Source organism: Seriola aureovittata, chromosome 6, assembly GCF_021018895.1.
Source record: "Seriola aureovittata isolate HTS-2021-v1 ecotype China chromosome 6, ASM2101889v1, whole genome shotgun sequence".
Taxonomy (NCBI): Eukaryota; Metazoa; Chordata; class Actinopteri; order Carangiformes; family Carangidae; genus Seriola; species Seriola aureovittata.
In genome coordinates, this window is record NC_079369.1 from 1,034,508 (window position 1) to 1,060,886 (window position 26,379).

Here is a 26,379-nt window from a genome sequence, read left to right on the forward strand (position 1 = left end):
AGACAGCTGACAGGGTGTAACCGGAGATTCACAGTTTCAACCTTTTTAATGGAACATCTTCAGTCCTTCGGTCCACTTTCATTGACTCTACTCATTTCAACCAATTTTAACACTTAAGTTTTTATTGTTACAATATTTTTTCATACAATTAAAGGAGCTATTTGTAAGTTTTGCTATTGCTACATAGCTAACATTAGCATTAGCAGCGTTTTACTTACCACTCTAGACGAAACGTTGTGAGTTCAGCATCAAACTTAATTCCTTTACTCACCAACAGCTGTCTCCAGATGTGGAAACAAACACCAATGTGAACTCTTGTCTCTATCACGTCTTTTCTTCTACTGAAAGTTAGCATGCTAACAGCTAGCCCCCGCCCGTCTTCTCTTCTCGTCTTGACATGTAAAGTAAACGTAACAATTACCATCACGTGCTCACGGGAGGAAACCACGTTCAGCGGCAGAGGAAACTTACAAACAGCCCATTTTTAACATCTTTGTTTGGCCAAGTTTTTATTCGTCCTGCTGCCTTCAGTCCATTATTTCTAGTGAACACCATCAGCCATTTATCCAGCTATTTAGTCCAACTCTCGCCTTCTAACTACAGTTCTTCTTCCCTGGTTGTGAGTCGCTGCCTCAGACAACAACACGTCAGACTCTGTGATGCTGATCATGTTCCCTCTGTCTGCCCTCAGATGACAGAACACTACTGGACTCCACAGAGCAATGTCTCCAATGAGACGTCCACCAACAAAACCTTCCAGCGCACTATCTCTGCACAGGTACACACACACACACACACAGACACACACACACAACTACTATAATAACATTGTAAATCAGCATGATATGACCCTCTCCACTTTCACCAACACCAGTAGTCAAACACACACTCCTCTGCTCTCAGTTTAACTGTGTGTGTGTGTGTGTGTGTGTGTGTGTGTGTGTGTGTGTGTGTGTGTGTGTGTGTCTCTCTCTCTCTCTCTCTCTGCAGGACACCCTGGCCTACGCCACAGCGCTGTTAAACGAGAAGGAGCAGTCCGGCAGCAGTAACGGCTCCGACGGCAGCCCAGCAAATGAAAACGCCGACCGCAGCCTCCGACAGGTAACCCTCACACACAGCCCCGCTCGCCACTCGGCACCGCTCAGAGCGGGCTTCGTCCATGAGTCACTGCGTTACAGCAGAGCTCGGTCCACGCAGCCAAAAGGAGAAGAATGGAACAAAAATGGAACATGTCTCTGGTTTCTGTCAAGAGCTGTAAAGGCAGTTTGTTACCTCCCACGTTGCTCCATTCTTCTCTGACTCCTGCTGCGCCTGTCACGATGCCCACGCCACACAAGACTGTCAGAGTTGTTCTGGCACCGGCGCGAATGCTGCAGATAATGAGTGTGTTGTGTTGAAGTGATAATCCGTCAATGCCTGGCATGAACATGTGTCACCTTTTGTTCCTTTTTCTCACTGAAAAAAGGAGCAAACTTCTCCGTTCTCATATTTTGAACGAGGCCCTTTTTGTGTGTTTCCCAGGGGTCAGAGTCTCCCATGATGCTCGGCGACTCGAAGAGCGATCTAGAAGACGTTGACCCGTAGCTCCTCCAACCAGCAGGATCCCTCCGAAGGAGAGGCGGCACAGCTCCGGGCAGCCGGGCGAAAAAGGGCTGCACTTTGCCTCTGATTGGTCGGGACATTTTGGACTCCACACCAAGCCAATCAGAACACTTATTCTCTCGGTTGCTACGGCAACAAAGGAGCTATGAATAAATCATAAATCACTTCCTTTCAGAGCAGCCAAGGCGATGATGGAGATGCATTATCATTAAGGGCAGCAGAGTTGATCACGGTGGGAAGTGCAAAAAAAAAAAAAAGAAAAACCTTCCTCAATCACGGATGATTCAGTTTATCCTTTTATTCATTCATTCACTCAGAATGACAGCAAGGTGGAGGATGGGTTTGGGTTGTGTTTTAACAATTTTCTGCTCATATTTGCCAATGTATCTACATAGACATATTCATATTGTAAAGATTTGTTCCATAGATGTAATTTCCAGTGTAAGATAATATTTTAAAGTCTCCTGTGCTCTTCTTCACAGCCGTGCAAAATCACGAGAGGTCACGTTAGCTGCTCTAGAGGAACTTACAGACACGCACACACACACGTGCACTTGTACAGGAACACCTCCACACAGGAGCACTTAGGAGGGGGTGGAGTTCAGCATGCACTTTATAGTCCAGCCCAGGCTATTGTGACGTAGAGCAGCGCTGCTCAGTTCCTCTAGAGCCTCCTCACGCTCATGTCCTCCTCTTCTTTTTGCTTTTAACAACGTCTGTTTTCAGTGCCACTGAAAGAAATGGAGAAAAAACAAAACAAAAACACAGAGGCCCTGATAGCAAGCCACTCTGCCTGTGACTTAACCTTTGACCCCTGGTGACCACAGTGTGGCCATGGGGACGCAGTACGGGTCCGGCCCTGTCCCAGAAACAGGACAGATCCAGGCCCTCAGCAAATCTGAAACAAGCAGTGCCATGGTCAGCGCTCTCCCTCTGCTCCTCCTCCTCCTCCTCCTCCTCCTCCTCCTCGCTGACAGGCAGCCGTGTGCTGGATTTTATTCTTTTCATTGCCGTGTTTTATTCTCTTTGCCACTTTTTCTTTGACTCTGGATGAATTGATTATCGGAGAGGATGTTTAGGGACTCAAGCCTTATGCAAGACGAGCTGACCTGGAAGGGCACAGATCAGCCGTGGGCCATCAGTGCCAACTGAGGGGGAGCTCAGGAGCGTGTTTTATTTTTAGGTGCCAAGGTTACACACACACACACACACACACACACACACACACACACACACACACACACACTCATACAAAGATTCACACACAGTGATAGAACTTGTGTCAGTCATTCACTTCGCTCAGAAACACAGGAACAGGTCCTCCTCGCCTCACTGTTACCTCTGCTTCATCAGGTTTCTTTTTCTTTTTCTTGTTTTATTTTTGTTTTGCCTTTTTGCTTTTGTCTTCCTTTGGAAACACACAGAGGAGCTGAACCCAAATGTAGCTCTAGTTTCACTCAAACAACGCCTGCGTATCCATCCTCCACACCCCTGTCATCGGGAGACTTTAAGTGCCTTAACCTCCCGATCTCTCTCTGTCTCTCTCTCTCTGTCTCTCTCTCTCCCTGTCTCTCTCCCTCTCTCTCTCTCTTTCTCCCTCTCCCTCCCTCCCTCTCTCTCTCCCTCTCCCTCTCACTCTCCCCCTCCCCCGTCCCTCCTCTGACACTATCTCTGAGGGGGCGTGTCAGCGTCTCCTCCACCCGTCCTCACCGTGACACCAAATAGTCTCGCTGTAGGAGTGCAACAGGGCTTCTTCATCCCCATTAGACCCAAAATAATACAGGGAAGATTTCCTCTGTGTGTTGTGACAAAGGTTCGTAGGAATGTAACTGTTGGTTGTTGATTCTGTGTGTGTGTGTGTGTGTGTGTGTGTGTGTGTGTGTGTGTGTGTGCGTGTGTTTGTGCGTGTGTTTGTGTGTGTGTGTGTGTGTGTGTGTGTGGTTGGGTGGGGGTGGGGCTGTGAGTTTCGGCCTAATAAACCAGTGTGTAGGTGACAGGACAGAGTTCTGATGACGGTAAAATGCTGCTTCTTTTCACTCTGCGCTCGGGCGGAGACACTTTGTAGATACTGATTTATGCTCGACAGTTTTAAGGAAGCCACACTTTCACTCAGATGATCTAAAGACATGAGCCGACACGATCTTAGCAGATTAGCTCTCAGCTTTAACAGGTCAATGTTTACAGTGTGAGGACCTATGAAGTTTTGGTTTTTCTGGTTTTCTGTCGGGAGTCGTCGTGTGATCGATCCACTGAGGCTCCTCTGCGTCCTCAGAGCCTGAGGTGAGGGAAGACACTGTTTTAGCCCTTCTAGATGCACACACACACACACACACACACACACACACACACACACACACACACACACACACACACACACACACACACACACACACACACACCACCACCACCACCCCACTCCCATTTTCCCTCTCTCTCACTAGATGTGAATGTCACGTCGTGCTCTCTGGCACGTTTGCATGTGTGGCAGTAAGTGGTGGTGAAGTCTGTCTTTTCTGTGTGACAGAGAAAGAAACCCCCCCCCCCCCCCCCCCCCTGTGTTGTTTGCTGTGTAATTTGGTCATGAGCACTTCCTGTCACAAACACACCCCTTCCTCTGTGGCTGGTTATGTGCTGTCTGAAGGAGCTGCATGCAGTCTGTGCCAAGTGATACATGGCCGATACGAGTCGCATTCAGCCGAGAGTCTCCCCTAGGTTTGCCCCACCCCCCCACCCACCCCCCACCTGCTCCATCAACACAACAACTTAGAAAAACAGAAAAAAAAAAAAACTTCAAAACACTTTTGTTTTAATCCTGGGGTGCAGGGAGGGCTGGGGAAGTGCGTGGGTAGGGATTGGCATCTATACGGGTTTTTACTGTCATTCAACTTTGAAAATTCACTTCTGCCATCGCAGGATTCTGTAATGCATGTTAAAACTCAGTTTTAATTTGTACATCAGAGTTTGATTAAGGGGAAATTTGATATAAAATAAACTGGAATGCACAACCTTTTGTAAACATTGTCTTTATGTATGTTTACAGACTGTCACATTATCCACTGCTTTATTTCATAACGCCTTAAACATAAACGGTGCACGCTCATTTTCATTTGTACCTTTTATATGTTGACTGCTCCAAGGTTTCAGTACCTCATCCCATATCATCCTGCAGACTGAAGTGAACTGAGAGAAGACACAGAGCTCCACCTCATGTCATCAACCTGATATATCAATGTAGCTTTAACGATATCAGTCAAACTCAACTGCAGTCATCAGGGCGCCACAGCAGCGTCACATAGATAACCACACTGAAGTCATCCATCCCTGTGAATCATTAACAACCAGGGTTGAAGCGTAGCATTGGTGCCTGGTTGTCATGGCAGACTATATTTTTTTTTTTTTTTTTTACCATTGTCACATTAACTCAGTTCAGTTCTCAGGACAGACAAATGTGTTTTATTCAAGTAGGAAGTGGAAGTTTCACCTTAAAGTCAGCTGTTCACAGCTCCATTACAGATTCATTCCCAGTACAGATCCTCCTGCTCAAGTATTGACTCCAAGAGAAAGTTGATCAGTCAAATGAAGTACTGGATTTAAAAACATACTGAAGTATTCAAAAGTAAATTTTCATGTCAACACATTGTTGTATTGTTCCACATTTACAGAACCGACTGACTGACTGACTGACTGACTGACTGTAGAACCTGTAGAATAAAGAGCTTGTAGGATTTGCTTCAAAGCTTATTGAAATTGTCATAAAAACACAACTGAACCAACAAAAGGAGCCACTGTTGTTTTTCAGTCAGTGATGAAGTGTGGTCGTGGTAAACTCAGCAAACATTTCAAACTACATGAATCTTTCTTTATTTGTAAAGCTTCAAACACAGACTTCAGATCAGATCACGGTCTCTGCTGAAGAATCTTCTGCCTCATCTTTATCTCACGTCGCCATCGTTAGGACGCTGACGGTGGAGGAGGCGGCTGTGATTGGTTTTCCTGTGATGAACACACTGTGTGGTTTATCACATTTTTCAAAATAAAAGTCATTCATTGACTGAAAGCTCTGCTTCAAAGTAAGAGTCCTTCATAGAAAAGTAGTGAAGTCAAAAGTACAATATTTGTCTTTAAGTGTAGACGAGTAAAAGAAGTTTCCAAAAGAAAAAAATAGTTCTCAGGTACAGTACAGATGCTTGAAAAATATACTTAAGTAAATGTACTTTGTTATTGTCCACCCCTGTATGTAGGTGTGTGTGTGTGTATATATATATATATATATATATAACTGTCCCAAGTCTTAAAAACTAGTATAACCTGTTTTATAAATGATTGAGTTTTCATAGCAATCACTTAAATTCATGTATTCACTAAAATCAGATCAATGCAACTGGGACATTATTTTGAAAAAACATCTGTTCAGGAAAGCTCTTTCTATTTATCTTGATCTGAAAAAATACAAAAATATTTGGTTACATTTAACAAAGTGTTTGTGGTTTGAAAATGAGTTTTACTAGACGAGGCAACATTAGTCATTAATGAAACTGGAGCTGACTTTCACCTAATCCTACGACTGGAACAAACCAGCAGCTTCACAGACGACAGGCTTTCAGTCACACATGGATGTTGAGGTGCGTTCAGGGACCTACAGGACACCACAGAAAGACACCAACACTCCTGTGCCGGAGAGATACCAAAGCTGACGTCAGAGTGTGAGACCGGATCACTGAGGAGCTGTGGCGAGCTGCTCTGCTGGTCTGACGCGACAGCACACGGCGATGCCTGCCACCGCATCAGCTCCTGTGGCACTGCGGACATGGCAACTGTTGCCCTTAGCAACAGGCCCCAAGAGAGCAGAACCCTGAGAGACGGCGTTACAGTCAGTCAGAGTCCAGTCGGAGGGACAGGACACCTCCACCTGCGAGAGAGCGGCAGCAGCCATGAGTTTAAAAAGAAAAGAAAAGCTGAGGACGTGATCATCAGTCACTTCTCTGGTGTTCAGTGACTCACCTGGTCTTTATCAGCTGACACCTTCTCCAACAGGTGGCACTCCAGAGACGGAGCGTGGCAGCACACGGCGTGTGACGTGACCCCGTCCTTCACCACACACCGCCTCCGATCACCCAGATGAGGACGGGAGTTGGACGAGACCTCAGCAGGGGACCGGGACGTGCAGCCTGGAGAGGAGCGAGCGCCGAGTTTACATGAGTTTAAAAAACAACAACAAAACTTTATAAACAGACCAGAACAGAGATTCTCAGGCACGAGCTCCTCCTCCTCCTCCTCCTCCTCCTCCTCCTCCTCCTCCTCCTCCTCACACAGAGGCACTGAATAATGTAAAGTAAGAACCATGTCAGTGTAACATCACCTGAAAACCCTGCTCTTTATTCCATACATGTAACTGGTATTTGTACTGGCAGGGGGTAAATTGTCCTTTCTGGGTGATTGCCATGGTAACTGACATAATTAGCTGCAATGTTCTAAATGGAGCTTGTACTTGGTTTAAAGAGCAGTTTATATACTGCACAGTCCTTCAGTTACAACCTCAACTCAGCATCGCAGCACCAGGGCCTGGATGACATGAGACTCTTCTCTTATTAAATGTGAACCTGCTAAGCTAGGCTGAGCTAACCATCTCCTTGATCTATTTCCATATTGAGCATACAGATATTAGCGCGCTAACTCTCAACAAGAATGTGAATCAGCCTCTTTCCTAAAATGTGGATCTATTCTTTTCAACGGGGCCCAGACAGATGTTCTGGCGTCACTCAGACTGCACCAGATGTGACTCACCGGTCAGGTGGGTCCGTGGGCCGACACACTCAGCGTCTCGCCCGGGCTCAGGACTGGCATGGGCCTGGCACACCAGGCCGCCTATCACACAACAACGGGCCACAGCGTACACACCTTCACCCCCAGGACGGTTATTGGCGACACACTCCATTCGCTCACCTTTCACCTGAGACACAGAGACGCAGGTTCATCAGCCGTCAGTGTTTTCAGACTTTAGCTGTTTTAGAGACGATAAGAAAACTCACAGCGATGGTTTCTCCTACATGGACACCATCAGGGGCGAAGCTGCTGCAGCCCATCATCTCCTCCCCCTGACGACAGCGACTGACGGCCCTGTTGGTGCTCGCGACCCCTGACCTCTCTGACCACACGGAGCGGCACAGAAGTTCCACATCTGGACACATCATACTAAAATAAGTACGCACTCGTACATGTGTGTGTATTTTTGGTTGATTTGTGTATTTTTATGTGTTTTTGTGTATTTGTGTGTATGTCTGTGTGTATTTGTGTGTATGTCTGTGTGTATTTGTGTGAGTCACTGACTGGTTGTGCTGTTGGCGGGAGGCATGGCTGCCACCAGGTTTGCAGTGGTGAGACGATGTGTGTCAGACAGAGGGAAGAGGTTGATTGTGTTGCTGATGGAGTAATGCAGCATCTTCTGCAGGACCTGCACCGGTGACGTGTTCTGATTGGACGACAGGATCACTGCTGCCACACCTGCACAGGTACAAACCAAAATATAAAAGCTTGATTTGTCTTTACTGTGTGTGTGTGTGTGTGTGTGTGTGTGTGTGTGTGTGTGTGTGTGTGTGTGTGTGTGTGTGTGTGTGTACCTGCAGCATGAGCAGCAGCTTGAGAGGTTCCACTCCTGGTGGTGAAACAGGTGTTGCAGTCACTGCTGGCACTAACGATGTCGTCTCCAGGTGCGAACAAATCGACGCAGCGGCCGAAGTTGGTGCCGCCCGCCCCCTGCGACATGAGCTGGTCCGCTGCGTTAACGGCCCCCACCGTGATGACCTGCACACACACACACACACACACACACAAAGTTAAAGGTCGAGGTTGTTGTGTGCAGGTTGGCTGGTGTGTAACTGGGTTCTTTGGAGAGTGGTTCACCTCAGGCTCTGACGCAGGTGAGTAGAGGCACGCGTCATCTCTGTAATTCCCCGCGGCGGCGATGACCACGGCGCCGCTGGCCACCATGTTCCTGCAGGCTGCGTTCAATGACCGACTGAAGCCACCGATGAAAGGCAGCAGGACGACCACTGCATCCACCGGACGGGACTGTAAAGTTGCTTGGATATACTCGATACCTGACGGGGGGGGGGGGGTTTACATGCAACAGCTGCTCCATTTCCACACCAGCTTTTCATGTGAAGTGACTCCTCAGTACAGAAGAGGATCAGGGCTACACGTGAATTTGTTTTTCAGACTTTAAAATCCAAATTCTGACGTAAATCTCAGTATAGAGTCAGAATTCTGACTTTATACTGAGATTAATCTCAGAAATCTCTGATTTTAAAGTCAGAATTTTAGAATTTTTTTTTTTCACATGTGACCTTAATCCTCTTCCGTGGGGGGGGGGGGGGGGTCCTACCTGCCAGAGCCCCGGATACGGTCCCTTTCCCCTGACAGTTGAGGACACGCACCAGGTTCACACCAGCACCGCGAGCGACACCAGAGTCCGACCCGCTCACCACCCCGGCGATGTGTGTGCCGTGACTGTCACACTGACTCGCCTGTGGAGGAGGGAGGATCAGCAGTGAAACATCTGTGTGTGTGTGTGTGTGTGTGTGTGCGTGTGCGTGTGCGTGTGCATGTGCGTGTGTGTGACCTGTCTATGAACTCTGACTCCGTCCTCCTCTGGGATGTTGTTGAAGTCTGTGATGAGCACTCGCCCTTCAACCTCTCTGTGAGAACTCTGCACGCTGCCATCCATCAGATACACCTCCGCCATCCCTCCATCATCTGCAGGCGACAGAGCGCGTGAGGATTTGGGTTTTAATTACTCCAGGTGTGTGTGTGTGTGTGTGTGTGTGTGTGTGTGTGTGTGTGTGTGTGTGTGTGTGTGACAGAGAGAGAGAGAGAGAGAGAGACGGACAGGTGTGGAGACGGACTCACTGGGGGGTCGGTATGTTCCATTTTCAGACGCGCCGCCGTGAGGCTGCAGTAACCTCTGCAGGTTCCAGGGGGCGCTCTGAGCAAAGATGGACGAGTCCTCCTCGATGTAGTGGACATGAGGGAGCTTCACCGCCTGACGGGGACACAGTCAAAGGTGGAGGTGAGTCTCAAGCAAAGACAGGAAAGACTGCACAGGAAGCTGTAAAATGATGAACCTGCCTCTCCACCTTTGTGACCCGCTCAGTTTCAATCACAGTGGATTGAATTAGGATGTTTACACTGGGATCAAAGAGAGTGATGTCACAGATTGGTTTGTATCATCTCTCTTATTGTGGGATTCCTCAGGGATCTATCCTGAGTCCGCTATTATTCACTATATCATCCTCAGATTCATCATGTCGGTCTGAGCCACATATAATATAGACTTTAGTTACTATGTGGATGATACACAACATGCAATATGACTTTTATATAGTCCCACAGTTGAGTGATATCCTCATGATCACCCTCTTGGTTCCAGCACCTGTATCATTAACAAAGTCTGGTTCAGAGGGTACAGTGTCTAAAAGTGTTGAACCACAAGTTAATTATCTTTCTGTTTTTGACTTTGAGCTGTGATTTGATTCTCAGTTCACTAAAGCCATGCAGTTTTTTTTTTTCATGTGTGAGTGTAAACATTTTCTGATCTGGAGAAAAGGTCGTCCATGTTTTTGTCTCCTCTAAACTTCATGCACTTTATCCACAAGTTTCCGCAGATGACAGACGAACAAGCTTTAATTAGTCCAGTCTTTGCTTCCCTGAGTCACCTGTCACTCTTTTAAGCTGGTGTTTCTTCTGGACCAGTTTCCACTCAGACAGAATGACTGCCAGATGCTACTCCCACATCTGGGCTAATTCTGGTGCACATACAGAAGATCTTGCAGCTGACAGTCAATACTGGAGGATAACAAGCAGAATCTGCCCAGATGTGGAAGTATATGGGCCAGACTCGGGCCGAGGACCCAGGCAGATGTTGGGCCAGAAGTTTAATTTCACTCGTGGTCATGAAATCTGCTAATTCCACACTGGCCTGTTCACAGCCAGACATCTTGTTGTTTTATAAATGATCAGTAATCATTTTCTAACTCAGCTCATTTTATCTTATAATTTGGATTTTATTTACTTTACTTTTTAAATAATTTCTAACCATCTCTGTGTTTTGTTTTGCTGTAAAACACTTCTCATATTTCTACTTTTTCATATTTTGCCTCCATCAGTTTGGAAGTCTCAGTAGATTCACTGCAGCAAAACGAAATAAATTCATTTATTTGATTGTTGATATTTGAAGCCCAGGTTTGCGTCCTCACATTGATCACCAAGTTAAAGCACATTGTTTTTATTCAACACCACGTGTTAGGTCTGTAGTTAGTGGACAGGTGGAGCTGTTACCAGGTGAAGGACGTCACTGCTCATCTTGACCAGGAAGCCGCGCACAGCTCCGGAGAAGGTCTGCAGGATCTCCAGCAGGAAGCCTCTCCTGGCCGCTCTGGCTCTCAGCCTCCTGATGCTCCTCTGGACGTGAGACTCGTGCGTCCCCTGACGCATTATGACCAGGTACTGACCGGGCACGCGCCATGCTGGCTGGAGCACAGCAGAGAGAACAGAGAGTACAGGTGCTCTGTCTGTCCCGGCGCGTGGACAGGAGAAATGAGGCGCTTGCAGGTTAGAGACGTAAAACTGTCACTTATTTTCTGCGCATGCACAGATAAATAGAATAAAAGTAAATGTGGGTTTATTTAAATAAAGGTTCATATGTTTCCTCTTCAACATCACTTTCTTTTTCTGCATCAACCAGCAAAGATTAAAACATCAGAACAGGATTATTTCCCTCAACGGCCGCAAAAGCTTCAATATTCATATTTATAATTACAGACTTAATGGTTCATTATAGGAAGAAGATCCTTCATTAATAAAGAGTGAAATCTGCTCAATAAACAGATGAAGACTTTAAACTCTAACTCCTGGAGGAACAGGCTGTTCCTCCGGAGAAGATGCGCCTCACCGCCTCCTCTTACCTTGTTGCACCTGAGGAACTCGGCCGCGGGCTCGGCTCCGGGTTCAGGCTGAGTCCCGTCCTCACGGATCAGATCCAGGACCAGCTCGTCGTCCTCGGGGTAGTCCTGCGCGCTCACGGACAAAGATGCGCACAAACACAGCGCCCAGCCAACCCAGGCAGAGGTGCGACGCATTCTTCACACCTTTTCCAGGCAAATGATCAGGGACCTGAAGTGACGCTGATCCACTGAGGAGAGTTTGTCTTTCAGTCCGACTTGTCCAGATGTTCTGGTGTCTCCCGCAGCCGCGCGTCCTTGTGCGTCTGGCAGCCAGATGTTCCTCCGACCATCTATTCTGATTTTGGGGGGAACAAATCGAACAATTGATTTTTATAATTCGAGGCGGGGACTGGTGACGTCTCCCGGGCTCACGCCACCGCTTTTGTATCGGATGATTCTTCGTTAAAAACACCTCTTACTGCGGAGGAGTCATGTTTCACGCTCCCTCCCGAAAGCACCCTGTAAATACTGCCTGTCAAACACTTCCCGCGGCTCCACTTCATCTGTTGATGCTGTTTTCACGCGCACTTCATCTGAACAATGAGAGTTGTGTGTGTGTGAGAGCTTCTTTATTCCTGTGCTCGTGCGCAGCGGCTGAACACAGGAGGGCGACAGTGTAGGTGCTTTTTTATTATCAATAATCAATTTTGAATTGAATCTCATTTAAAGAGCCTCGTGCTGAGGACGCGCTCAGAGGAGCAGAGCGCGTCCTGCAAAACCCCCGACTCTCTCCCTCCCTCCCTCTCTCTCTCCCCCTCTCTCTCTCCCCCTCTCTCCCTCCCTCTCTCCCTCCCTCCCTCCCTCTCTCTCCCCCCTCTCTCTCTCCCTCCCTCCCTCTCTCTCTCCCCCTCTCTCCCTCCCTCTCTCTCTCCCTCCCTCCCTCTCTCTCTCCCTCCCTCCCTCTCTCTCTCCCTCCCTCTCCCTCTCTCTCTCCCTCTCTCTCTCCCTTCCTCTCTCTCTCCCTCTCTCTCTCTCTCCCTCTCTCTCTCTGTCTCTCTCTCTCCCTCCCTCTCTCCCTCTTTCCCTCTCCCTCTCTCCCTCCCTCTCCCTCTCTCTCTCCCTCTCCCTCTCTCTCTCCCTCTCTCTCTCTCTCTCCCCCTCTCTCCCTCCCTCTCTCTCTCCCTCCCTCTCCCCCTCTCTCTCCCTCTCTCTCTCCCTTCCTCTCCCTCTCTCCCTCTCTCTCTCCCTCTCTCTCTCCCTCTCTCTCTCTCTCCCTCTCTCTCTCCCTCCCTCTCACCCCCCCTCTCTCTTCATCTCTCTCTCTCTCTCAATTCATTTCAAACTATGAAGTGTGTGTATCATAAAGTTAGAATTAAAATCTAGGATTCGTCCTCTCGTCAGTCCGACTCGGCCGGGGACAACAGACACATCATGTCCTCTGTGACTCTGGACCAGCTTTGTCAAGTCTGAGAAAAATAACTCTGATGATGTCATCGGGGTTATCTTGGGTCGAGCCCGATGACTTGTGATGATGGCTGGTGCACGTACAACACAGAGAGCGTGGCAGCTGAAGCTGAAGCCTCATATCTCATATCTGACCTCTGTGACCAACATCCAATGAGATCCAATGAGATCCAATGAGATCCAATGAGATCCAATGAGATCCCAGCTCCTTACTGGAGAGAGGAATGGCGGACATTTAAATTTTGTGCATTTCTGAACTGGAGGACTTGAGACTTGAACATAGAGGAATATATTCTATTATATTCTATAGAGGCATCATCAGGGTAGAAAATGAATGTGATTCTGTGTAGGAATACTTCATGTTGCCTTTTTGCGCTTCAAGTCAAGTCGGTTTTTATTTATATAGATTATATATTATATAGATTATATATTATATAGATTATATACATATATGGACCGTTCTGCTGGTTTGATGTGAAATGTGTGTGAGACTCCTGAGTTACGCTGGTGGCATCAAGTTTGAAAGACGTGGGCCTTTACCAGGCAGGGAGGGTTGTAATGGAAGATGCTGCTGAGTTGCATTGTGGGAATTGTAGGCATTTTTTGGCTTTGACTTTTACAACTCCCCTGACTTTATGAAAGTGCAACACTCAGTTGTTAGAGACTATTACATGTGCCTCAGTGGAGGGGAAGGTTCTTCATTTGTGTGTGTGTGTCTCTTCCTCTTTCATATAATAAACAGTGCCATCTTCTGGAACTACCATGCAACTTTATTTACCCCCCCCTCTTCACCAGTATGTGAAGAGTTTGTTTTCACATTCAGCTGCTGGTTTGTCTGAGTTCAACCAGCATCAGACTTTAAGACATCTTCTTCCAATCATAAGCATCAGTGTGACGCTCTCCGCACTGAGGAGGAGGCGTCGTGTGTGAAACAGTTAAACTTTTTAAATGAAAGACATTTGCACATTTATAGATTCTGAATTCTTCAGTGAGGGAGAAGGAGCAGATATACTGAACTTTGAATCATTTAAAAGTAGTTCATTAAACTTTTTTTTGCTGAAATATCATACAAGACAAATTATTATTCAAAGAAAAGTACTTTTATGCCTCAGGGGAACCTTTAAACACTTCACAGTGACACAGAAACTGTTGATTTAGCATCAGTCACTTCTCATATTTGTACAAACTCTATCAGCATGAAGTGTGAGTGATGTTGTCCTTCAGTGACGGGTCATAAAAACTCATGAGAGATGTGGCGTCCCCGTCCCTGAGCGCAGCCTGGTCCCCCGCAGAGCCTCAGACCAGGTGCAGCGTGGGACAGCTGTGACTCTGGCTCTTCGGGGCCTCGGGGAGAAGTCTGCTGCTGCTACGCGACTTTTGGCCACAGAAACCTGGCAGAGCCTCGGGGTGCCTAAAATTAAATCAAAAGAATTGGAGCGGGGGGGGGGGAGACAGAAATAGAACTGTAGTTCCAACATTTTGTCCTCATTTTCATACTTTTTTTTTTTTTTTTTAATCTGGCAGGGTTTTGCTGAGCGTGCACGTCTTTATCTGGCTGCTGAACACTTGTGTAATTACAAACACTCACATTGCAGGAACCGTGTGGTCAAACCTCCTGTTTCAACCAGCGGCCACTTCACTGACTGAAGTGCTTTAATCAAAGGGACATTAATGGTCCTGGTTGAATCTGCCCTGATGTTTCCAAGTAATTTGCCCTTTCCAGCTTCATTGTTCTACACCACTTCTCATCACTCTCATTTACCTCATTCCTCTGTTGCCATTACATCACCATTCTTTTTCCCGTAAAGATAATAAAATCGGTATCTACTGTGTATTAGTACAGACCCCTCCACCCCCCACCCCCCCCTCTGCTGAGATACACCACAGACAGACCACAGCGGATAATAAAGGCCTTAATGACCTGCCATTTGTCCGTGGGCCATTAAGACGGAGTGTGTGTTTGTGAAAGTGTGTGTGTGTGTGTGTGTGTGTGTGTGTGTGTGTGTGTGTGTGTGTGTGTGTGTGTGTGTGTGTGTCAGTACCGTTCATCTTGTGCATCCGCTGAAGCACACACCAGATCCTGTTGACTCGTCTCCTGAGTCTGAGCAGCCAAAGTGAGCTAACAACAGAAACACACTCTACATTAACAAATCCATTCTTGCAATTATTAATAATTATTTTCAGTGGGGCAGAACGATATCCCATAAACACCCCAAGGTTTTAGTTCAGACATGGAAGCGATTTATATCTGACCTCTGGTGACCTTGAGAGATCACTGACCTCAGCATTGCATCCCTCCATTATAATCATGTATGTCTTTGATAAAATTGCATAAAGATGATTATTTGCTGCTGTGGCATGTGACGTAATTTTGCTTAGAGCACTAATTTTGCAGGGGGGCGGCAGACCCCCCCGTTCCCAGGTGTTAAGGCAGCTATAGCTTGTAAAAACATTGACATCCTCTGCTGTGTGTTCCATGGACTCACACGACTAGCTAGCACATTAGCGAACTCTTATCAGAAGCTAACATGCTATTTTGGTCTGGACCACACTCATTACTCCGGTAGGCTCCGCCCTGTCCCAGAGGTCACATCTGAGACGCCTCCATGTCTGAAAATAAACTTCCTGGTTCATAGAAACACAGAGAAAGTTTCATGCTTTAGTCATAAAATGCACAATAACCTTCATATACAAGTTTATCTGCTGCTCTGATCCTGTTTTTTCTTCCCAGCACACACTCTGTATCTACCTTGGGGTAGCACTGACACAGGCTCCACACAGTCCCGACACACACCATGCTGACGCCCAGAACGCACATTGTGGCGTAGACGTGCGGCCGCTCCTGAGTCATGATGAAGAGGCCGACTGCTGCCACGCACAGACCCGCCGCTATCAGCCCGCACCGATACGGTTTCCCCTCCACCATGGCTGCAACCACTGCTGGCTGATGTAGGTCTTATATGTGTTGGCTTTAAACTGAAGCATTGAGAGAACAGATTTGTGTGTGACAGCTTGAAGGTGAGGGTGGAGGAATCGCAGTCAGGGTTCCACTCTGCTGCTCATTACAGCCTGCAGACAGCCTGGTTAGCTCAGGTATAAAATTGCAGGTGTGTCAGTTCCTGAGAGGTCACCTTGCCTCGAGCTGCTGGCAAAAAGGAGACTCGCAACTCAGCTACTGAGCAGCGTCGAGTTGAGAGAGTGTTTATGTTTGCTTGGTTTGGACATGATTTTAAACAAGTCGGCATTTCCCTTCTCCGCCTTTCCGGGGCTTCCCTCCTTTGAATAAACAATCTATTATTTCTAAGAGCAATAACACCCACAGAGAGCTCTGCAGCTATTTATTAACTCAAGTTTATAGGAACATCACAACACAGAACCAACAGTGGACATTCTGCAAACGCTGGATACAAAGCTGAAAGATGAATAACACTGCACTGTCAACATTCTGCTGTAACTGGTTAAGGCACTTTGCATTGGAGTAAGCTGTCGATGATTGTTGTGCAAAGTTATGAGGAAAGTGTGCAGATACAAAGAGGAGCCAGGAGGAAAGTTCTCTGTGCAGCCACAGTAGTAGGTCACATAAATTCAAGCAGGCCAATAAAATATCCTAATTGAGTGTCTACAGGAGGCTCACAGCCAATCTGATGACATGACTCCCTTCAGTTTGTGACATAACGCTGGCCTCAGGGAAGGCCTTTAGTGCAGAGAGTGAAGCCGTTGCAGTGATCATTTCAATTCCTTTCAAAATGAGTCACAACACACATGTAGCAGGCATCGAGGCCACGCTGGGGCTCAGTCTGTAAGTCTTTAACCAGCTGCAGCCTCTTCCTGCTCCTTGGCTTGTGTTTGGGGTCAGGGTGGCTGTCTTAAGGCACACAAGAGGCCCGTCGTAGCGAGTTCACCGATAGCACCGACTGTTCCTAAAGGTTTTCGCTGGGAACCGAAGACAAAAGGCACCGACGCAAAGTAAAGATGTCCACCAGAGGTTAAAGCTGCTCGCTGTGCTCCTGGCTTTTCATCACTGTGTCATAGGATGGAGGCGGCTCCATAGTCCAGGGGGGTGGAGTGGATGGGAGGGAGGGTTCAGGCTCCGGTGTCTGGCTGACAGAGTCAGCTGACATCTCCCGACGAATTCGGTCCAACCTCCTGAAGAGAGCAAGCAAGAGAAGCAGTTACTACAAGTTTAGTACAGTTTTGTACACTTTACACTTCAACACCTTTCAGTGATACTTCAACACTTCAATACTTAGTGATTCTACTTACACTTCAACGCCTTTCAGTGATGACACTTACACTTTCGAAACATTTCAGTGATGACACTTACACTTCGAAACATTTCAGTGATTACACTTCATCTTTCAGTAACTAAATACTTATACTAATTTTCAATGATTGCATTTCACCTAACACTGCAACTGCTTTCTGTGTTTATACTTTAACTTACACTTCACCTACTTTTAGTACTAATGGCATGTCTCCTTTCAGGAAGACTTTTCGTGCTTACCCTTAAACTGTATTTACACTTAAACTTACCCTTCAACTCCTTTCAGGACTTACACTTTAACTGACTGAAAGCTTCTTTCAACGATTTCAATTCAGCTAATACGTCAACTACTTTTACACTTTGAATTGATACTTACCTCCTTTTAGTGATTGCACTTTATCTGACACCTCAACGCCTTTAAGCACTAAAACCTCTGCTGATTGTCGGCCCCTCAGTGACTAAAACACCAACTCCTTTCAGTGCTTACGCTTCAACTGACAGTCAACTCCTGTCTGTGATTACAGTGTATCTTACACCTGAACTCCTTTCAGTAAATATGTTTCAACTCCTTTCAGCACTTACCCTTCTGCTGATAGTTAACTGATGTAAAGTTTATCTTACACCTCCGCTCCTTTCGGTGCTTACACAATTGAAAGTTCTATCCCTCTGTTCTTACAGGTCAGTTCCGGACATTTGTTTTGTTGCTTATGTCTAAGATTTGTTCAGTGACTTAAATAAAGTATTGTGCCCAATGACAACTGTCATAAATATACAGTAGCTACGTAGCTAGCTATATTTATGAAAGACTAATGGAGACAAGTGTTTATGAGACACAGCTGTTTATTTCTCCACATAGAGAAATAACAATATTTGTGATCCATGTGAAACAAAATGGATATTAAGTCTGATTATCAGGCTCCTTAACCCTCTGAGGTCGATCAATGTTTCTATTAATATCTTTGTGATGACAGTGTAGAAATATGGTTCGAATGTTGTTAGAATCTGTAGACTCTCCACTTTGCTTTGTATATTCTTGTGAGATCGTACGTGACTCAGAGTCTCTACAATTTGGTTAAAGTAGAGACAAGAAGACACTACAACTCAGCGATGTTCATTTTAGGCATTTATCTACTATTTTACTCACATGTTGCACTAATTTAATGAACCTACAGACTTTGCCATCAAATAAAATCCAAGCTTCAATTTCTTCAGCATTTGGGCCAAATCATCTCTTTATGACAAAAAGGAGCTGAGCTTTTTCTGAGACCTGCAACATAAAACACGTGGGTATTATGTTGTATGCAAGAACCTTAAAAGGTAAATTTAAGAAATACATTTTAAAAAAGTGGATAAAATGCCCTGAGACCTCTTAAGGTTAAACTTCAGCTCACTTTGGTGCTTTCTCATTTCTTCAGTCCTTCCTTTATTTCTAAACACTTCCTCTTCCTGAAGTCCTCGCTCCTTCAGCTGCTCCTACTCTCTCAGAAAATCCTGTTTGCAAACTTTATTCTCTTGGTGGTGATTTTTATCATCATTCGAATCCCCAAAACAAACATTTAAAGTGTTTGCAGATTTAAAAGATGGGGTTTGGCTGTGAGACCAGGTTTAGAAATCCTGATGGTTGTTGCTCAGCATGTGGAGGTAGGAAAAGCTTTGATGATGGAAACAGTGCTCCTGGCGCCTCTCTACCACAGGGCTGGACAATGAGCAGAGCACGTCTTGTTTAAATTCACAGGCTATCGTAGATTGCCTCAGACAATGCCAGGGGGAGTCTGTCAGCCACATGCATGTGTGTCAGCTGTTTTCTCCATGACCTACTTCTATAATCAATCCATAATCAGAAAATCTGTTGCTTTCCCATTCTTAGTGTCACAGTGTTTTCAGGCTGCTCTTTGCCAAACTTTGCACTAGACTTTGCACTCGAACTAATAAATGATGATGTGTCCAAGAGATCTGTTCAACAACAACAGCGTTGGTCAGGTCATCTCCCAGGATGCCGTGCTCTGGCATTTGTCTGTATTCATGTTTATTTAACTTGAACAACACCAGGGAGGCCTGAGACGTTATTGCTTTCGAATGTTTAAAAGGAGGCAGGGTTGTTTTGTTAACAATAAAAAGGGGGTGTCCTCTGTGACAGGGGTTTCCAGCCTTTTTCATGTCCCCCTCATTGTGATATCTTAATTTTATATCTTTTAATTCGTCCAACAAACACCTGTAAACACTCATGTCATTCCCATCAGTGTCAGCTGCACTTTGTGTTAAGTGCTAATTAGCAAACGTTAGCATGCTAACACAAAGAACCAAGTTGGCGAACGTTTTAAACACACCTACGAACCATCAGCATGTTAGCATTGTTACTGTTAGCATTTAGCTCAAAGCTGGCAGGGCTGTAGACTCAGTCTTGTTGACTTGTGAGCCACTGAAATTATGTTTTCTCACGTTGCATACTTCACTTGAAATGTGTCCAGTGTTTCATAAGATCAGACAAAAGTTAAAAAGTAAATAAGTTAATAAAGTCCTGCAGCAGAAGAATGTCCTTTACATTCCATCCTGTGACATCACTGAGGGGCCCCGATGCTAGGTTGGGAACCACTGCTACAAGCTATCCCACACACTTTTTGGTTAACATTATTAATAATAATAATAATAATAATAATGATAAAATAATGAACTGTGAATAACTGTGTCTAAAGCATTGTCTACGTTTCTTATGTTATACAGTGCACATGTACCTTTGTATGGCCAGGGCCTGCTGAGGGCTGAAGCGTGTGCCTGTGCGGGGGTGCAGCAGGAAGTGTCCGGGCACTGCCACCTGGAGATTCTTCATGGCCATGCAGAGTCCAATGACCAGCAGGGCTATGCCCATAAGACCCAGGAACACACCGATTATAACCATTGGGGAAGACTGATTGGGCATTCCCAGTACCATGACCATGACCCCTCCAACAGTCACCAACAGAATGCCGAGACAGAGCAGCAGCCCCTTGGGGGGCGGCATCTCCGGAGCCTTGTAGGAATTCAGCTCCTCTGGCTACAGCTGCACCTTCACCTCAGCTACAGCCAGTCTGCAGGAGAGACACAGATACAGCATCCAGCACTACTACTGTGTGTGTGTGTGTGTGTGTGTGTGTGTGTGTGTGTGTGTGTGTGTGTTGTGTGTGTGTGTGTGTGTGTGTGTGTGTGTGTGTGATAGATGGAGAAAGAGGATAGAAGCGTAATGAAAGTGACTTCAGAGGCAACATGCAACAAATCTCAGCGTGCGCGTGTGTGTGTGCGCCTCTGTGCGCGTCACCATGAACATCGATCCCCTCTGTACCTGATAGGAAGTCTCGGTGAGGAGCTGCTCTGTAGATGCGTGGGCTGAAAGCTTAACCATCTCTCTTCTCCTGTTCATTAACTTTAGCTCTCCTCATGATGCCCGTGTGGCTCCCCCTCGTCCCCCCCCCCCCCCGCCACCCCGCCACCGAGCCCTGAAAAACTCCGGGAAATACAATCTCCGCTTCGGTCCGTGTATCCTGTGACTCCGCCGCGCCTCTCTCATGATCTGCTGCTCCGCCGCTTCGCTCTCTCTCCCCGCGGGAGAAGCATATCCGGTCTTTTGGAGTGACCACGGCCCGGAAAATCAGCAGGACAGGAGTTGATGTCGCATGTGGGCCGGGCACTGTTTGGTTTTCATCTGGCCACAGCAGCAGCAGCGGCAGCAGCGGCAGCAGCGGCGGCCGCAGCGGTGAATCTGTGCGGTGTGAGGAAGTGTTTTTTTATGAGGAAGGGTTTCAGTGACGAGGAATGGAGGGCAGGGCGGGCGCACGGTCTGAACACTGTCACTTGGCCTCTGTTTGGGCAAGATGTTTGTACAAGAGGAGAATTATAGTCCCGCTTATACATGAACCGATAAGCTTAGAAAAATAACTGCAGTTTGCCTGAGGTGGAGCTCTGCTGGAGGTGGAGCGAGATGATCCTCACTGGCCTACATTGGGGGGGGGGGGGGGGCTATAAGAGGAAATGACTTAACATAACTGTATTGATTATAAATAAACTGAAGAGGCGGTTCAACAACTGCCTGCCTGTAGTCATCACAAATCTGTTATCATGACCCCTCATTAGACCTCTCATCATCTCTCCTTTTGTGATATGGATTGAATCGGATTTTAACCTGTTGCCAGCAGTTGTTCTTTAATTTTTTTAACTGGTAAATTTGCCCCTTGAATACCTCCTTAAAGCTCCTCCAGTGTAAAGGTGTGTGTCCATGTGTAGTGTGATTATAGATCAGCTCTAGCTTCTATATTAATACTGTGAAAGTATCAAAGCCTCAGTCCACAGAGAAATGCACACAGCCTGTATTCAGAAACTGAGCCTTAAAACCAGCTGTCAGGACTTCTGGAACTTTGTGATGTCACAACAAAGCAGTCACCAAGCCCCGCCCACCTGGACCCACCATCCAGGTTTGGTCTCAACATTACATAAATATATATTGATCCCAAAGCCTGTCAGTTTTCATATTATATATGTAAATATAAAACATACATATATATGTTTAAATTGAATAAGAAATTATGAAGAAAATCATTTAAAGACATATAGAATCTTAACAAGCATGCTGTTTTAATGAGGTTGCATTTTACTATTATACTATACTATTTATGTCTTATAAAATTCATATATCCAGAGGTTGTGTATATGTCATAATAATATATTTGTTATGGCCCTGTTGAATCTCTAGGTGGTTTTCTCGCTCTCCCTTGTGTTTCTGTGTTTTTCCCCTCTCCCCAGTCGTGTCTATGTGTGTGGGCGTGGCTTCCTTCTCCAGGTTCCTGGCTTATCTCAATACCTGCGACTCATCACTTCATCAAACCTCCAGTACAAGTACCTCATCTGACTCTCCACTCATCGCCAAATTGTTCACTGTGCATTACGGTAGCTTTCTCTCAGCCACTTTAACTCCTATGAAGATTTCACAGTGCTCAGTTGTAGCTCTTTGGAAGTTTTGCTGACCTGTTCTCTCTTGTGTTCAGTGCTCTCAAACCAGCCTCCAACCAGTCTCTGCTGTCACACGACCTCACAAGAAGATCCTCCAGCCGAGCTCTGCCACTGCCTTCCACCCCCCCTCTGCCAGTCTCCGGCCCACACCAGCCACCAGCCTCCCCTTCCTACATCGTTGTTTTCATTAAAACAACTTTTCACCCTGTGTCTGTGTCTGATTTCAGGTCCAGTTAACTGACTAAACCGACACAGTATCCATTTAGAGGTGACACATATGGTAACATCACTCTTGATGTAGGGATGTATATTTCATATATATGTCATAAGTCATGGTATATTTAGTCAAAAACCATCATACAAACATCATAGTATGGTAAGGCATGAAATGTATTAAACTCATTGTATATTAGCGCATAAAACATTGTAAAAACGTCATACGATAGTAAGGCATGAAACACAATAAAAACATAATATATTAAGGCATGAAAAGTCATTGATATGTGATACTAGAAGTCATAGTATAGTAAAGCATGAAAACGCATTGTAAGTCATAGTAAGGTAAGGCGCAAAACGTCATAGTATAGTAAGGTATACAACGTAATACTATATTAAGGCATAAAAGTGCCAAAAAACGTCATAGTATAGTAAGAAATAAAACGTCATAGTATAGTAAGGCATGAAATGTCATAGTATAGTGAGGCATAAAAATGTCAGAAAATGTCATAGTATAGTAAGGCAAAAAACGTCATGGTATAATAAGGCATAAAACGTCATGGTATAATAAGGCTTAAAAAATGCCAAAAAATGTCAAAGTATAATAAGTCATAAAAATGACAAAAAAAGTCATAGTATAGTAAGGCTTAATAAGTCATAGTATAATAAGGCATAAAAATGCCAAAAAACTTAATAGTATTGTAAGGCATAAAACGTCATAGTATAATAAGACTTAAAATTGCAAAAAAAACGTCATAGTATAGTAGGGTATACAACGTCATAGTACAGTAAGGCATAAAAATGCCAAAAGACGTCATAGTATAGTAAGGCATAAAACAACATGGTATAATAAGGCTTAAAAATGCCAAAAAACGTCATAAAATAGTAAGGCTTAAAAATGCCAAAAAACTTCATAGTATTGTAAGGCAAAAAACGTCATGGTATAATAAGGCATGAAACGTCATAGTATAGTAAGGCAAAAAACGTCATGGTATAATTAGGTTTAAAAATGCAAAAAAAACGTCATAGTATAGTAAGGTAAAAAAAAGTCATAGTATAATAAGGCATAAAACGTCTTAGTATAATGAGGCTTAAAAATGCCAAAAAAAGTCATAGTATAGTAAGGCATAAAACTGCCAAACAAACGTCATAGTATAGTAAGGCATAAAACGTCATAGTATAATAAGTCATAAAAATGACGAAAAAAAGTCATAGTATAGTAAGGCATAAAAATGCCAAAAAACTTCATAGTATTGTAAGGCATAAAACGTCAGAGTACAATAAGGCAAAAAACGTCATGGTATAATGAGGCTTAAAAATGCAAAAAACGTCATTGTATAGTAAGGCATAAAACGTCAGAGTATAATAAGGCGTAAAAATGCCAAAAAAACGTCATAGTATAGTAAGGCTTAAAAATGCCAAAAAATGTCATAGTATAATAAGGCATAAAAATGCCAAAAAACTTCATAGTATAATGAGGCATAAAACGTCATAGTATAATAAGACATAAAAATGCAAAAAAAACGTCATAGTATAGTAAGGCATAAAAAGTAATAGTATAGTAAGGCGTAAAAATGCCAAAAAAACGTCATAGTATAGTAAGGCTTAAAAATGCCAAAAAATGTCATAGTATAATAAGGCATAAAAATGCCAAAAAACTTCATAGTATAATGAGGCATAAAACGTCATGGTATAATAAGACATAAAAATGCAAAAAAAACGTCATAGTATAGTAAGGCATAAAACGTAATAGTATAGTAAGACATAAAAATGCCAAAAAAACGTCATAGTATAATAAGACATAAAAATGCAAAAAAAACGTCATAGTATAATAAGGCATAAAAATGCCAAAAAACTTCATAGTATAATGAGGCATAAAACGTCATGGTATAATAAGACATAAAAATGCAAAAAAAACGTCATAGTATAGTAAGGCATAAAACGTAATAGTATAATAAGACATAAAAATGCCAAAAAAACGTCATAGTATAATAAGACATAAAAATGCAAAAAAAACGTCATAGTATAGTAAGGCTTAAAAATGTAAAAAAATGTCATAGTATAATAAGGCATAAAAATGCCAAAAAACTTCATAGTATAATGAGGCATAAAACGTCATGGTATAATAAGACATAAAAATGCAAAAAAAACGTCATAGTATAGTAAGGCATAAAACGTCAGAGTATAATGAGGCTTAAAAATGCAAAAAAACGTCATAGTATAGTAAGGCTTAAAAATGCCAAAAAACGTCATAGTATAGTAAGGCATAAAACGTAATAGTATAGTAAGGCTTAAAAATGCCAAAAAAAGTCATAGTATAATAAGGCTTAAAAATGCCAAAAAACGTCATAGTATAGTAAGGCTTAAAAATGCAAAAAAAACGTCATAGTATAGTAAGGCATAAAACGTCAGAGTATAATGAGGCTTAAAAATGCAAAAAAACGTCATTGTATAGTAAGGCATAAAACGTCAGAGTATAATAAGGCAAAAAACGTCATGGTATAATAAGGCTTAAAAATGCCAAAAAACGTCATAGTATAATAAGGCATAAAACGTAATAGTATAGTAAGGCGTAAAAATGCCAAAAAAACGTCATAGTATAGTAAGGCTTAAAAATGCCAAAAAACGTCATAGTATAGTAAGGCTTAAAAATGCCAAAAAACGTCATAGTATAGTAAGGCATAAAACGTAATAGTATAGTAAGGCATAAAAATGCAAAAAAAACGTCATAGTATAGTAAGGCATAAAACGTCAGAGTATAATAAGGCAAAAAACGTCATGGTATAATAAGGCTTAAAAATGCCAAAAAACGTCATAGTATAGTAAGGCATAAAACGTAATAGTATAGTAAGGCGTAAAAATGCCAAAAAATGTCATAGTATAATAAGGCATGAAAATGCCAAAAAATTCATAGTATAATAAGGCATAAAAATGCCAAAAAACTTCATAGTATTGTAAGGCATAAAACGTCATGGTATAATAAGACATAAAAATGCAAAAAAAACGTCATAGTATAGTAAGGCATAAAACGTAATAGTATAGTAAGGCATAAAAATGCCAAAAAAAAACGTCATAGTATAATGAGACATAAAAATGCCATAAAACGTCATAGTATAGTAAGGCATAAAAATGCAAAAAAAACGTCATAGTATAGTAAGGCTTAAAAATGCCAAAAAATGTCATAGTATAGTAAGGCTTAAAAATGCCAAAAAACGTCATAGTATAGTAAGGCATAAAACGTAATAGTATAGTAAGGCATAAAAATGCAAAAAAAACGTCATAGTATAGTAAGGCATAAAACGTCAGAGTATAATGAGGCTTAAAAATGCAAAAAAAACGTAATAGTATAGTAAGGCATAAAAATGCCAAAAAAACGTCATAGTATAGTAAGGCTTAAAAATGCCAAAAAAACGTAATAGTATAGTAAGGCTTAAAAATGTCAAAAAATGTCAAAGTATAATAAGGCATAAAAATGCCAAAAAACTCATAGTATAGTAAGGCTTAAAAATGCCAAAAAACGTCATAGTATAGTAAGGCATAAAACGTAATAGTATAGTAAGGCATAAAAATGCAAAAAAAACGTCATAGTATAGTAAGGCATAAAACGTCAGAGTATAATAAGGCAAAAAACGTCATGGTATAATAAGGCTTAAAAATGCCAAAAAACGTCATAGTATAATAAGGCATAAAACGTAATAGTATAGTAAGGCGTAAAAATGCCAAAAAAACGTCATAGTATAGTCAGGCTTAAAAATGCCAAAAAATGTCATAGTATAATAAGGCATAAAAATGCCAAAAAACTTCATAGTATAATGAGGCATAAAACGTCATGGTATAATAAGACATAAAAATGCAAAAAAAACATCATAGTATAGTAAGGCATAAAACGTAATAGTATAGTAAGGCGTAAAAATGCCA

General features: G+C 43.7%; 4 protein-coding genes and 1 long non-coding RNA gene across 8 annotated transcripts in view; 2 read left to right on the plus strand and 3 right to left on the minus strand.

Annotated features, from left to right (window-relative positions):
• The window catches only part of usp24 (ubiquitin specific peptidase 24), a 31,433-nt gene extending 29,379 nt beyond the window's left edge, over positions 1 to 2,054 (plus strand). For all 3 annotated transcript variants that reach the window (XM_056377555.1, XM_056377556.1, XM_056377557.1), the window contains 3 exons: positions 692 to 778; positions 991 to 1,101; positions 1,522 to 2,054. In XM_056377555.1, the coding sequence (XP_056233530.1) occupies positions 692 to 778; positions 991 to 1,101; positions 1,522 to 1,584 (261 nt within the window). In that variant the 3' untranslated portion in view covers positions 1,585 to 2,054. The remainder of the gene's footprint in view (positions 1 to 691; positions 779 to 990; positions 1,102 to 1,521) is intronic.
• A 2,978-nt stretch (positions 2,055 to 5,032) lies between these two features.
• On the minus strand, positions 5,033 to 12,311 carry pcsk9 (proprotein convertase subtilisin/kexin type 9). 2 transcript variants are annotated; one of them, XM_056377558.1, is made up of 12 exons: positions 11,562 to 12,311; positions 10,936 to 11,127; positions 9,508 to 9,640; positions 9,221 to 9,354; positions 8,984 to 9,125; positions 8,503 to 8,699; positions 8,220 to 8,403; positions 7,930 to 8,103; positions 7,632 to 7,780; positions 7,387 to 7,552; positions 6,604 to 6,770; positions 5,033 to 6,511 (listed from the first exon to the last, which is right to left on the minus strand). In XM_056377558.1, exons 1-12 carry the CDS (start codon positions 11,733 to 11,735, stop codon positions 6,317 to 6,319), a joined length of 2,007 nt encoding a protein of 668 aa, XP_056233533.1. In that variant the 5' UTR covers positions 11,736 to 12,311; the 3' UTR covers positions 5,033 to 6,316. The 2 variants fall into 2 exon arrangements, with proteins under 2 accessions (XP_056233533.1, XP_056233534.1); XM_056377559.1 differs by having other exon boundaries at positions 10,936 to 11,168; positions 11,562 to 11,665.
• LOC130170364 (uncharacterized) lies at positions 9,263 to 10,978 on the plus strand. Its single transcript, XR_008827970.1, has 3 exons — positions 9,263 to 9,372; positions 9,535 to 9,667; positions 10,904 to 10,978. It is a non-coding gene; the product is annotated as an uncharacterized LOC130170364 (long non-coding RNA).
• Positions 12,312 to 12,901: 590 nt separating the features above from the next.
• On the minus strand, positions 12,902 to 15,947 carry bsnd (barttin CLCNK type accessory subunit beta). Its single transcript, XM_056377561.1, has 3 exons — positions 15,754 to 15,947; positions 15,047 to 15,123; positions 12,902 to 14,415 (listed from the first exon to the last, which is right to left on the minus strand). Exons 1-3 carry the CDS (start codon positions 15,928 to 15,930, stop codon positions 14,301 to 14,303), a joined length of 369 nt encoding a protein of 122 aa, XP_056233536.1. The 5' UTR covers positions 15,931 to 15,947; the 3' UTR covers positions 12,902 to 14,300.
• Positions 15,948 to 16,690: 743 nt separating this feature from the next.
• Positions 16,691 to 20,717, minus strand: si:dkeyp-51f12.3 (uncharacterized protein LOC107988041 homolog). The gene is made up of 3 exons (XM_056377560.1): positions 20,585 to 20,717; positions 20,001 to 20,333; positions 16,691 to 17,150 (listed from the first exon to the last, which is right to left on the minus strand). Exons 2-3 carry the CDS (start codon positions 20,264 to 20,266, stop codon positions 16,991 to 16,993), a joined length of 426 nt encoding a protein of 141 aa, XP_056233535.1. The 5' UTR covers positions 20,267 to 20,333; positions 20,585 to 20,717; the 3' UTR covers positions 16,691 to 16,990.
• Positions 20,718 to 26,379: the final 5,662 nt, after the last annotated feature.